The following is a 13,653-nucleotide window of genomic DNA, read 5'->3' as shown; positions in this document are numbered from 1 at the left end:
ATCCTAGCTTGAAACAAAATCTCAGAAGTGTAAGTTATGTGCTGGAATTTGAAGTATAGTATGTGAATTCGTGTATCGTGAGTCTCTATATAAAATGTAAATAAGAATGTGTTAGTATATAGGTTCAATGAAATGCTTTAAATCTTATTTAAAAAAAAATTCGTAAGTCCTATATTTTTAGTCAAAAAGTGATATGCATTTAGTGTTATGTTTTTACCCATTTACAGGTATACAGAAAGTCTATGTTATTTTATTTTAGTTGGCTGAACTTTTTCTTGTGTTTACATCTAGACACTAGTTCGTTCTTGGCATTTATTATAGGTTTATTGAATGTGATAATGCCAACTGCTTCGTATATACAAAGATTACAAAATTTGTCCCCCGGGGTGTATGATCTAGATTTATCCAGTATATGCCATTTAACTGAATAGGGAATTTTCTTGTCCTCCAGGTTATTGATTAATGCAGTTAAAGATGTGCTATTATTACCATTATTATGAGATCTTTCATTCCTGAAAGAATGCAAGTGGTTTGAAATTCTTACTTTATTAAGTTTGAAGATATATAAGTGAATGTTTTCAATGTTTTATTATTGTTTAGTCTCAGTGTTGGCGAATCTTATAATGGGGAGTTGAGTTGAGAGAGGACCAGAAGATGTATAACGCGGGTGTTGGTTAATCTTCTTCTGGTTTTTACTGGGAATTATATTATTGGATCTGCTACTCTGGTTGTTTTTGCTGACCACACGCTTCCCTATATATACTTGTGTCTCGAGTACTTTGAATATATTCATTATTTCCTCCATTTGATTGGTTGTTTGCATGTTCCGGCAATTGCGTATACAACGTCTGTGTGCATGTAATCGTTATTAAGAGAGCATTCATTTTTATTTTGACAGTTACATTTGTTTCTAGGTATTAAATCAACGGGAATATCCTGAGCTTGTGAATTTTTGTTTATAATAATACATATGCGGGTATTTAAAGAATTTTCCACTATTCTAAAGAGTTCTTTGGGTATGTTAGTTTTTACATTAGAGCTGAAAGGAGAATTGAAACAAATGGTCCTTTTACGTATTACTTTTCTATTTTTATTAAATTGATTTTGGTTTGGAAGTGTGTAGGGGCTGTATCTTCAGTGAAGAGATTAATATTGTAAGGAACATTCTGGCTTATTTTGTTGTTGTTAGTTTTTATTGTCATATTATGGGTAATTACTGAATCTAATTTTCTCACTAAAGGTTTTTTTGTTATATTCTATGCGTTCTTTGTACACTGAGTTCCTTAAAGCATTGTTGTAAAATGTCGATACTTGGTCAAAGGCTTTTTTGTCAGTTGATAAATTTGAAATTCTTTTGGAAATAGACGGAACTATTGACTTAATTATTAACTTAAGATCATTAGATTGTTTATGTACATAAAATAGGTTTAGATTTAGTTTATGGTACGGGGTGTAAGATTCAGAACATAAATTCAAAGAGATATCTAAAAAAATGGATGTTTTTTATTTAGGTCGTCTTCAATTGTTAATCCAAAGTTTTTGAAAAATTTGTGTAGTTTTTCAATAGCGTTGTTGTATTGTCTTGGTCTCGTGGGGGAAACGAATAATGCTTCATCCCTGTAGAGCCCTCTTGTAGATTGTTGGATTCTATATTAATTTCTTTTAATAGAAAAAAACCCCACTAGGTTGGCAACTTGTGCACTATCCGAAGATCCCATTATTATGTCGAAGTCATTAGGAGTATCGTTCCTTGTCCAATATTTACCATCAAATCTTATTAAGGATCGTCTGGCTAATGGGATTAATTTATTTTCTAAATCCGTAATGTCCGAATGCTTTTTTGCAAATATTAATGCTTTATTTAACAGTATTGGGGAGATTGAGTGGTAGTAATTATTTATATCGAAAGTGATAAAGCTTAGTCGTTGCTTATCTTTAAGTTTTAAAAACCGTTTTATAACAGGGTCAGTGCATTGCCAAAGTGGGAATTTAACTTTTTATCAAATGGAAGGTATGATTCTATCTAAGATTTTCTGACGTACTAGACCAATGTTCGAACTAGGTGGAGAAATTAGTCTAATAGAAGGGTTATCATGAGAGCTTTGTTTATGGTCCTTCAGTATAAATCTGGGAGTGACAGGGGTAACGATTTCTGTATATTTATGGATATTCATAAGGTTAAGTAAGTTTTTAGCTTCTAAGTTGATTTTTTTTAGTTGATTTCATCTATTTTATTTTCAGAGCAAGTTTATAGGATTTATTTAATTTCTTAGTTTTTAGTTTTATCAGCTGGAACAAATATATGTGAGCTTTTCTTGACTTTTGTGGCAAAGTTATTTATTTTCCTATTAGTACTGTTGGGTGTGTGTCTGTTGTTCTTAAATTTTATATTTTTGACTAAATTAATCATCATGTTTTCAAAATTCTCAAGTTCCGGGTTAAACATAGGGTGTTGATTTGTTTTAAGTCCGTAGAATTTAGCAGCAGTTTTTTTTCAAGTTTTTCTGTTCTCTATTAGAAATAATTGGAATACCCATTTTAAGCGTTTCAGGGTGTTGAATTTTTTTTTTTGCTATGTGTTTCTTGTTGGTGTTTTGGTCAAAATGGTATGCTTTTCATCTGACATTTATAAGAAACTAGTCCTCCAAACGATCATATATACACAGACTTGTACAGGTTACCATTACATTGTGATGTAAATTACTAAAAACACAGTTTGGATTATTTTACCACACTGCTTTCAAAGAAATTCACTTCGGATTTTACCATGTAATTTCGATGTAAACTATTGTATCCTTTTCTTTAACTTCCCTTACTCTATGACTTTTAATTAATCAATTTTTAATTGTGATTTTCCATGTCTTACTGACTTTAGCAAATAAGGTCTAAACCATTATAACTATTTGCTAATATTTTTTCCTCTGAAGAGATGGTAGACATCGAAATCCTATAGGATAAGGAGTTAAAATATTTCTAATGTATTCTTTGTCTTACATAGAATAATAAAAATCTTTTGATCTAAAACTCAAGCATTTCACGTCATAAATTTTAAAATTCATTGAATGACTAAAAATTTGATACATTGATATATATATATATATATATATATATATATATATATATATATATATATATATGATTTTCCCGTCGTTGATGTGTACAAATATATGCATCGCAATATTTTCTAACTATTTATTGACTGGCCATCAAAAATAGAGGCCCAATAAAGATCTGATACGAATGTTCTTCCATTTTTCGCGAATATTTGCCAATGAGTTCTGTCGACTTGTTCACCACTTCCGACTCTTCCTCTTTTTCTTACTCTAGCATGCGGCTTTAGGAATCTATACTTGGCTTTCCGCCATCTTGAACCAGTTAACTGAGTAAAAGGTCAGTGTCCACTCGTATATATTTTATAGGTTGAATCTTTATCATTATTGATATCTTTCTATTTTCCCACAAAAATATCTTCTTATGACTAATGTAGATTACTCAAAAATGTGTGCCTTTCATAAATTATATTTTCAGAAACCATGCATCAATTGAGAGAGAGAGAGAGAGAGAGAGAGAGAGAGAGAGAGAGGGGGGGGAAGACAGAGATAATGAGAGACTATTAAGATTTATCGCTTTTCTCTCTTTCTATCCCTATATATCCGAGGGGCGTTCCAAAAGTAATGCTTCCTATTTTTATTCCCCCAGAATAAATCAGGGAGGATTGCAAATTGCATTGTTATGGTGACTGAACTTATGCATTCATTTCATGAAAGTTTCATCTCTGTTTTGTGTGAGATTCTAAGAAATCAACCGCTGTCATAGACGTGCGCTAGAAGCAAAGATGCGTCATTGAATTCTAGGCAAAAGTGCATTATGAATACTGGTGACTATGTGGAAAAATATTTTCTCGAGCACAAAAGGTCGTACGTTTTAATGGTGCCATTCCCGCCAAAAGCAAACTCTGGACAAATATTTGAAATAACATAGTATTCAAAGCACGAGTAAGATCCTTTGGGCAAACCTATACATTGGTTGATACGAGGAATGCTGCCTTTAGTAACACCACTAAGCTGTATACTGCACAAGACTAGGTGGATTCTTCTCCTAGAATCTTTTAAGACCGAGAGACAAGATATTCTATAACACACACACACACACACACACACACACACACACACACACACACACACACACACACACACACACACACACACACTCACTCACGTAATTACTTACACACACATACATATATCATGTAATGTTTGTATGTATATGTGTGTGCATGTTTCTAATAAAAAAGAATGTAAGAGACTCTACATAACATCTAAGTGTATTCGTATATAAAATTTACAGGGGAAGACAATGGAAGTATTCCCAAATATCAAAGTGCACACCGAATAATCCCTTAACAATCAAATATATCTAATTTTCATGAAATTCAAAACCAGACGTTTCCGGCAAGACAATGAGAATAGTTCCGAAATGTTAAGTATCTTCCTAACTTAATGGACCTACGGGAAATAAAACTCGTTTAGAACTTCAAATATATTCTATTTTAATGAAATCTATATCATATGTGGGAAATTAATTGAAGTTGTACCGAATTTCAAGTTGTACAAAATATCCACATGGCCCTACCTGTAATTAATTCATGCGGACAGAACCCAGCTAAAACATTCAAATGAAATTTAAACCATAATAAACGGGAGAAAGGGACAGCAAAACAATAAAAGTAATATGATTGTATGAGCATAATAAAAAAGGGTATAGTAGTCGTCCTCATTCAATCGCGAGCAACGTTGGATCTTCCTGCTCGTAAATGATGATAGCTTGTACGTTTATACGTTATCGATCATCAGAAATGTGTCCGCCTCGCATTGATCGAAAAGTTAAACCCAACAATGAAAAGCATTTATACACATGACGTCTCATTAGTGTACTTAGTGACTTTGTTTACACCGAAATGATTCAATATATTAGGTTCGGCATATAATTTTCATTTAATCGAATCTTTAATAACAAAGCATATATTTATTTGTTTGCATCTAGCGATTCTTCTTTAATAATTTTATATATAAAGTAAAACTGATTTCGTCCTACGTGTGTGCTTCATAGCTTTTTAAACTAAATTTTCATGAAAAATCTGTTCGTTAATCTGATAGGGCACATATTGGTCTGTGTTGTTACTTTTACTCGATTTGTTCGATTTTTGATCCTCAGACAATTCACCACGTCCGTTCGTCCATTCGTCTATCCGCACTTTTCTACGCCTTGGAAGTTTTTAAAATTTTGCACAAATATAAAACATGATATGAGTAAAAAAGTAATAGAACGAATTTTCCGGGAAAACTTCGGTTGCCCCCTAGGGGTGCCTTTCGGTTTAAAATGGTGTAAATTGACACTTTTGTACTTATTAAAAAAATTGATGCATTGGATTTTTATAAAACATATGTCAAGGTCTAAAACTGCACCGTTTGTTCATTTTCACTAGGATTTAACGCCCCTTGAGGATTTTTGGGGCTAATTGGAGGGGGGGGGGAATGTCATTTTATTATGCTTCGTTTACCGTGCACTCATGGGGGACCATGCATGCTTCACTTTTTATATCAATATTTGAGGTTTTTCGTCAAATTTAAAGGCAGGGGGAAGACTTTTCACTCTCATACTTTCATCTATCTAAACTTTCATCTATCTAAACTCCAACACGTGATACTATTGACAAATTAATAGATTACTTTTCCTCCAGAGACACAATGTCATATTTCAAACGATTCATTGATTATTCATTTTTCGTTCAGATGTTATTACTGATTCATTATTACACCGATTAAAACACTTAATACGCTTTATTTTACAAATATAATATAATAATGTCTTCGATTTTAAACTGCTCGAAATATTTACTATTTTCTAAAAATAAATATATTATAATTTTATTAGTATGCAGTTCGATGTAACAAGACAAAAATACGGCATCATCATTCTGCGAATAAACGATATTTTTTTATTTCGGACGCTAAAGATATACATATGCTACGTTCAGTGTCTTTTTTTTTCCGTATCCAACATTCTAATACTAACTTTTCCTTTTAGAAGTAATCAGTAAAAATACAGATGAAGATATTTAAGTAATTTTCCCGGATATGAATATCGCGAGTCTAAGATATAAATTTATAAGTGAGATTTTAACAGTTAAGCCTAAATAACATTTAAACTGACATATCAAACTTTGAATCTTACTAACAAACTTTTTTTTTTATTATTATACCCTGGCAGTATAAGAACGTACGTTACTACTGTTTAATCTTTGCATTAGTGTAGTCTCACCGGAAAATAGATGCAATGGTAATATATACCAATTACGACGAAATAAAAAATAAAAATGAAGGTGAATAAGTCATGTATGCAGAATATAAAAGATTTGTGTCTGACAACTAATTTTTTAAATTTATTTATTTACGGACTGTTATCCTCATCTTATTAGTTGTTGTTGCTTCACCACGTTAAGGCCAACTATTCCTCTGGCCTTCTTCAGGTGATTAACTGCGACAGGATAGGAATGCTGAGGCTCTTAACTGTATCCTCAGTAATTACTACCTTCCATAGTTGTTGTTGTTGTTGTTGTCTCACCACGTTTTGGGCAACTAATCCTCTGGCTTGCTTGGGATAGGATTGAAAATGCTAACTTCAGACAATGCTAACCTGAAAACTTAGAGAACCGAAGCCGGGCAGAGGATTAGTTGGCCAAAACGTGGTGAGACAACAACAAATATAGAAGGAAATAATTACTGAGGATACAGTTAAAAGATTCCGCATTCCTAACCCATTGCAGTTAACCACCTGAAGAAGACCAGAGGAATAATTGGCCGAAACGTCGTAAAATAATGAAGATGAGGATAACAGTCTGCAAATAAATAAATATACACATTACTCATCTGAAAGTATTCTAATAATAAAAGAATAATATATAACTAAAATGTTATCATTTTTTGCATAAGTGTTTAAATGTATAAAAGAATACAAAGGAAAAACAAAAATGACTTTACATTATCCTGGGCAACACCGGGTCTGGTCAGCTAGTTGTTAAACATAATATTTTATGGTGTTATCAAACATTGTTTTATACATGTTAATTTAATACTTGATGTAAGATACAACCGTAAAGATTGATTTCAGTAATTTTTAATCTACCCCCCCCCAAAAAAAACCCCCCAGTTAATTGATCAATCGATTTCACGTTCTTGTTCGTCGCTAACAATGACGTCTGATGTGGTTCGAAAAAGTCAATCGTTTGTTGGATGTTTACAAGACAAAGAGACTGAATCAATTTGTTTCGCTTGCATTGATCACGACCCTTTTCGCAGTAGTGTTGATCGATTTTGCTAACGCCGGCTCAACAATAACTACCGGTCAAAAGGTTGGTGGGGGATTAATCAATTATATCGACACTTGTTTTAATTTGCAGATAATTCGTAAGAGGGTGTTGAAAAAAACGTGTATTTAACGCCATATTAAAAACACCTATTTTGAATATAAATCCATTCAATCTACGCGGTTAGTGGCGAAAACTCCTGTTTAAATTTAAGCATGACAGACTAAGGAAAATTCTATTTCAAACTGAACTTTGACAAAATGAAGAAAATGCTATTTCAAATTTAAAAGTGACAGATCAAAGAAAATACTATTTAAAATTTAAGCACGACATCGATATTTCCTTATCTCCGATTAGACCAGATTGCACACTGACACGAACATTTCTCATAAGAGTTTAATCAGCCTTACTATTTCCATAGTGGCTCATGACAAATTGGAAGCGGCTGTTTAGTTTGTGACACCGCCGCGAGAAGATTGCTTTACAAGGCTACTGAACTCTTTTGATCAAGTTTCGCTTTTCATCAGAGTTTTCTTCTCCTAAATGAATTTCTTTCACCATGTTTGAGGAGCTCTGTCTACCCCTGCATAATAACCTTCTGAAATATCAGCGGGAGAATAACAGGCGTTATCTCTTGCCCAAGGCATATCAACAGAAAATATCATTTAAAAGTTTATCGTTATTTTCATGGTAAGCGTTCGTTTGCGCTCCAATCTCTGGCCCCCCTCACCAAATTTTCACGAAAAACACTCGTCTAGCTGAAACCACTATCAATAATTTCTCCTATTCTTTATCTGTGCCTAAACCTAAACGTAGATTCCAGTAACACAGCTTCTTTCTTAGAGCTATACGCCTGTGGAACTCTCTTCCGTTTGCCTGCTTTTCAGCTGACTACAATTGTTATATATTCGTTATCATCGAGGTTATCCTTGAGGAGTACCAAATTGTGCTTTCGTTACATTCGAATATGTTATATAGAGTTCTTCATTTAGGGGCACATTTTACGTTTTCTATATAACATAAGAAAGATTCCGTGTGCGTATGATTGTCTCTAATATAAATGGTTGTGTGTTTGATTATCATAAAGGGAATCGTGTGTGTGACATGTAATTTCTGAACCTACCTCTGTTTATTCTCGCCGTTGAACCATCTGGCAATTTCTCATCCTGGAGGGAGACTTGATACCTGTTTGACGAAGATTTATCACTCCAAGACGATGAAATGGTTTTATAGTTTTTTATTTCACTTTCCCCAGAGGTTCTGCAGCAGGTGTAAAGTGAAATCTGCTTGTGTGGTTCTTCTTCTTCTCTCTCTCTCTCTCTCCCTCTCTCCTTCTCTATTCTCTTATAGAGACACAGAGAGAGAAAACAGAAAGAGTAAGAAAGCCAGAGAGGGGGGGGGAGATGCTCGTTAACACAATTTGGTCATCTTCAAGTTCAACATAAACAAATTCTTGATGAACCGTTTTCTTAAGTAATTCAATTTACCAAATTTCCACTACTAACGATTACTACGATATTATCCCATTGACTGCTGTACACTCATTAACTCCGAGTCTTGATAAATGGTGACTCCTATGTAAAAAAGGGCGACCTGGAACTGTACAAGCACGAGGATTCAACTCCCTAATGTACTCCCATATCTGAACATTGCATATGAACAGAAAAGATCATTTCAAAGTTAAGTTTGTAAAAAAAAATAAAGAAAAAATAATAATTCTATTTTTCTTCGTTAAACCTCTAAGGCCGAAGAAAATGCAATTGTAAACTTAAACGCGGCAGGCTTAAAATCCTATTAAAATTTAAGGTTGAGTGGCCTCCGAGCTGAAACGAAACGAAAATCTGTTTCAAACCCAGCGCAATAAACCAAAATAAATACTATCTAATTATTAAGCTTGGATGACTAAATAAAATGTTATTATAAATCTTATTTTGAAAGACCCCAAGATACTATTTCAAACATAAGCATGGCAGACAAACCAAAATAGAATCGCATTTCAATGACAAATAAACCAAAATGACATTACAAGCGCGAACAATTAAAATGCTGTTTAAAATTATTCTTGACAAACCGAATAAAATGTTATTTTAAATTTGAATTTGACAGACCGAAGAAATTTAAGGGCAGCAGACGAAAATTCTATTTAAAACTTAAGCAGAACCTGCAAAATGCTATTTAATATTTAAGTCTGACGGAGCAACGAAAATGTTATTTCAAATTCTAGCTTGACAAATCAAACATTGTGCTATTTCCAACTCAAGCATCTCAGACAAAAAGAAATTTTATTTTCAAACTTAAGCGTGAAAGACGAACAAAAATATAATGCAGACTTAAGCGTGACAAACCAATTTAAATGCTATTTCAAAATTAACACAGACCAACGAAAATCGCTTAAATATGCTTAAAGTAACGATTATAACCTTCTGTAGAAAGTACTGCCTTCAAATCCAATGTAAACAAATTCTTGTTGAGCCGTCCCCATAAATAATCAAATTCTATCCAATTTACACCATTAAAGATTACTAAACTATCACCTTACATTCATTAACCCTTATCCTCGAGTGGCCCTCAGGCCTAGATATGTTGTGACTTCCAAATAAAAAAAAGTATCAAAAAAAGTTATGCTTCGCGATTGTTCACACCAATATTTATATTCATATCAAATAACATCTTAACCTGAAAAGAAATACGGAAGGAAGAAAGCGTCTAAAACTTTAATAGTTAAAAATAAATAAATGAATCGGTATAAAATGTAAAAAGGAAAAAGAAAGAAACTGCCTCATTTTGGAAATAGAGTGAATTATTGTTTGCCGAATTTATTCCAAACAATGGTGAATGACTTGTTATTTGCTTTCCCTAAATTTGGTTTCGTTCGACATTTTCTTACTCACTAAATTTGTGTGATGGCACTGGCACAATCATGCATTTATGTACAAATAAATGTACGTTGGTCTTTACAGTTGCATACCCAGTAAATGAAGTTGTTAAACCTGGTATATGAATGTTGAAAAGAAAAAAGAAAGTAGCAACCATAGTAAAAGTCAGTATCCTTAATGATGCTTAAACAGAGCTGAAAGGGAGCGAAGATAACGAAATAATAAAGGTATTATGTACGATATTAAAAGAAACTGAAATCTAAGGAAGATCTACATACTCACGAAAAAGAAAAAAAAAACTACCTGACAAATATACCCGGTGAACCAATTACTGGAGAAATACAAACAATTACGTTGAACGGGACGGTTCAAATCCTAAAAAGATCTCTCAGTTGGATTGTCCGAAATAGCGTGTGACCGTCTAACATTTGGTAGGATGACCCATCCCCGACAATGGAAAATGATAACAAAATTTTAAAAAGTAAAAAGAAAAAGAGTGGATAAATGAAAATTTTAGGGATATATTCCTGGCTGTTTAAACAATCAACACAAATTCCATAAAGACTTTTAAAATATTACGATTTATAAAAAACAAACAAACAAACAAATCGACAAAGCCATCAGATAAAATGTAAATTAAAAAAGAAAAAAAAAACAAACAAAAAAGAAAAAATACGACGGTCAAAAATAAAATCGTCCACTGATCCATTTCTAATACGTTATATATGGCATGTGAAGTTCAACGACTGGCTACATGAATAGTGCAGGGTCTCCAGCATCTGCTCTTCGAAAACCGACCCAAGAAGCTCGATCTTTTTTATTCCTGTACCTTAAATAGATCTATTTATCTCCCTTGAACGGATAGATGATGTGACACAAGACTTGGAAAGCGAGATTTGAATAACTAGCATCCTACAAAAAGAGCAAATGCCGGGAACGTCCGTCGACATTCTCCGGTAGGGGCGTTTCAGGCAATTAGCTATAAATTAACCCCTTTTCGAATAAAAAGAAGGCCAACATCTTGGAGTGTGGTCTTCATCTGCATCCGAAATAGATCTATACAGACATATTAAGAAAATGCTTCGCAACCGATTTCGATTGAAACAGGAGATGAACGCTTTTTCGACAAGGATTTATCTTCGGCTCCAAAGTCAATAGAGATGAGAGCATTTCTGTAATAATCTGTTCCATGTTGATTTCGGTGGAATGTTGGTTTTGTGCAGTCTCCCAGTCTTGCCTTTTCTCTTTGAGAAGGGGTTAGTTTATTTTTAATCTCTTGAGACGCCCTTACCGGGGAATGAAGACAGGGCTACAAAGGCACTTTTTGCAGGTCAGAATGCCCCTCCTGGGTAGCGCTAACTTATAAATAAATTCCACTGTCTAAGTTCTTGCAGTGAGAGAGAACTAAAAGCCTCTGGACTTTGGGAAGGATATCCAGATGTATTAAATGCGTAAATGACACAGCAATGCCAGCGAAAATGGTTCTGGTCCATTGTGTACATTTTTGCCTTTTGTTTTAGATGTCAAAAGTCGAATGCTTGTTTCATTTTATTGTCAAATTGATTAAATTAAATCAAATCGAATACTAACCGTTGATATCACATGACATAAAAGCCTCATCGAATTCGTCGTAGGTCAGTTGATGATCGAAGTTTGTGTCGGCAAAAGCGAAAAGTTTCTTTGCTTCAGAAGTGTCATCTGGGCTTGTACTAGACTCACATCTTTGGAAAGAAAAATGAAATTTGATCTTTAGAAAATAAAAACAAAAACAAAAACAATAACATCAATAAAAGAAAAAAAACAATAACAATAATAAAGAAACGAAAGTATTGAAAGTAACGACAAAATAGTAAAGTATAACCTGACTTCGTGATTTGGACTGTGTTAGAAAATAAACAACTATTAACAACAGCAGTTGTCAGTTAGATCAGAGAATTGCATCACTACCAGTGGGAAACTGAATTACTCTAAGGAAATTCCATGTGTGCAGGAGTAAGAAGTAAGCATACCATTAATCACGTGTCAAACGGGAGAAAATGTAAAAGTATTCTCCGCGAGAAAGTATGTACCGAGGAAGTAACATTAAATTACTTTCTTCCTTCGCATTATCTATCTATCTATCTATCTATCTATCTATCTATCTATCTACCTATCTATCTATCTCTTTCAGAAACAACGAAGACGAAAATATCATGGATATACATAAATGATATATTTTGTATGCAAATGTCTACATATCATCATCATCATCATCATCATCATCATCATCATCATCATCATCATCATCATTGCAGTCGTCATCGTCCTCGTCGTCACTATGCTTTTCTTAATTTCCACACAGAAGAGCGCACCCTTTTAATATTGGTCGAAATAATTCAAGAGAAATAACAAAACCAACACCTTCAATGCATATTTCTCCAATTAGTTGTCATGGAAAGTCGTACATATTTGAAATACATTTCGGTGCATTTTGATATGATTTTTACGTTTTATAATAATGCGAGTGTTGGAATATCTTCTCCAGCATAAATTAAAGGTTATCGTGGAATATAAAGAGGAAGAAAACAGTACAAATATAGAAACTGTTGAATTCAGAAATTCTAGCAGACACTAATAATTAGCCACATTGTTTGGATTACTAAGAATTAATGAGATAATGTTTGCATCTATTTAAATACAAATGTTGAACTCTTACTTCTGTGATTGAGCAGTCTAGTCAATAATTCTTTTGCGTTTTAAAAATTATATTTTTCATCTCTCCTCTCTATTTGTCTGTCCGTCTATCTGTCCCCTGTCTCTCTCTCTCTCGACACACACACACACACACACACACACACACACACACACACACACACACACACACACACACACACATATATGTATATATATATATATATATATATTGCCAAAGGCAAATGTATAAGGGGCACAATAAAACAATGCATGAATGTGGTGGAAATAACAGACATAGTTACTAATAAATGAGTTCGTTAAGACTCCTAAACACAATCGAAATGTACCAATTGCCAGGGTAAACAATTCAAAGAGAGTAATGAGTAACGTCAACTAAATGTAACTATATGGAAAATATTCTACGAACAAATCATATGTCATAAGGACAATGCTAATAAGACTGTCTGAAATCCCGTCTAAATTGCAACCAGAAACGAAGTGTAATGAAACGAAGTTAGCGGTGTGAAAAACATGCCTGCCTAGTTCGGGCCTCAGAAAAAAATAAAAACAGCTTCGATTTGAAGTTCGCATATTCGTGGAAAGAATATCTTTATACTTCATAATACTTCATAATAAAAGAGTTCATTCAAATAAAATTACTCCCGAATATATTAAATCAACAAATGTCGAACTGTCCAAACAATTCTGTCAAAACTGGAATGAAATCTATGAACAAAG

General features: G+C 33.4%; 1 protein-coding gene across 1 annotated transcript in view; it reads right to left on the bottom strand.

The window, feature by feature from the left end:
- The window catches only part of LOC145254608 (uncharacterized), a 138,340-nt gene that overhangs the window by 46,704 nt on the left and 77,983 nt on the right, over positions 1 to 13,653 (bottom strand). Inside the window, exon 3 of the mRNA XM_080113216.1 lies at positions 11,833 to 11,963. Coding sequence (XP_079969342.1) covers positions 11,833 to 11,963 — 131 coding nt within the window. The remainder of the gene's footprint in view (positions 1 to 11,832; positions 11,964 to 13,653) is intronic.

Source organism: Euprymna scolopes, chromosome 30 (assembly GCF_053919585.1).
Source record: "Euprymna scolopes isolate OS-2025 chromosome 30, ASM5391958v1, whole genome shotgun sequence".
NCBI lineage: Eukaryota > Metazoa > Mollusca > Cephalopoda > Sepiida > Sepiolidae > Euprymna > Euprymna scolopes.
Note: the sequence above shows the minus strand (reverse complement) of the source record. Positions and strands in the feature narration are given on the sequence as shown.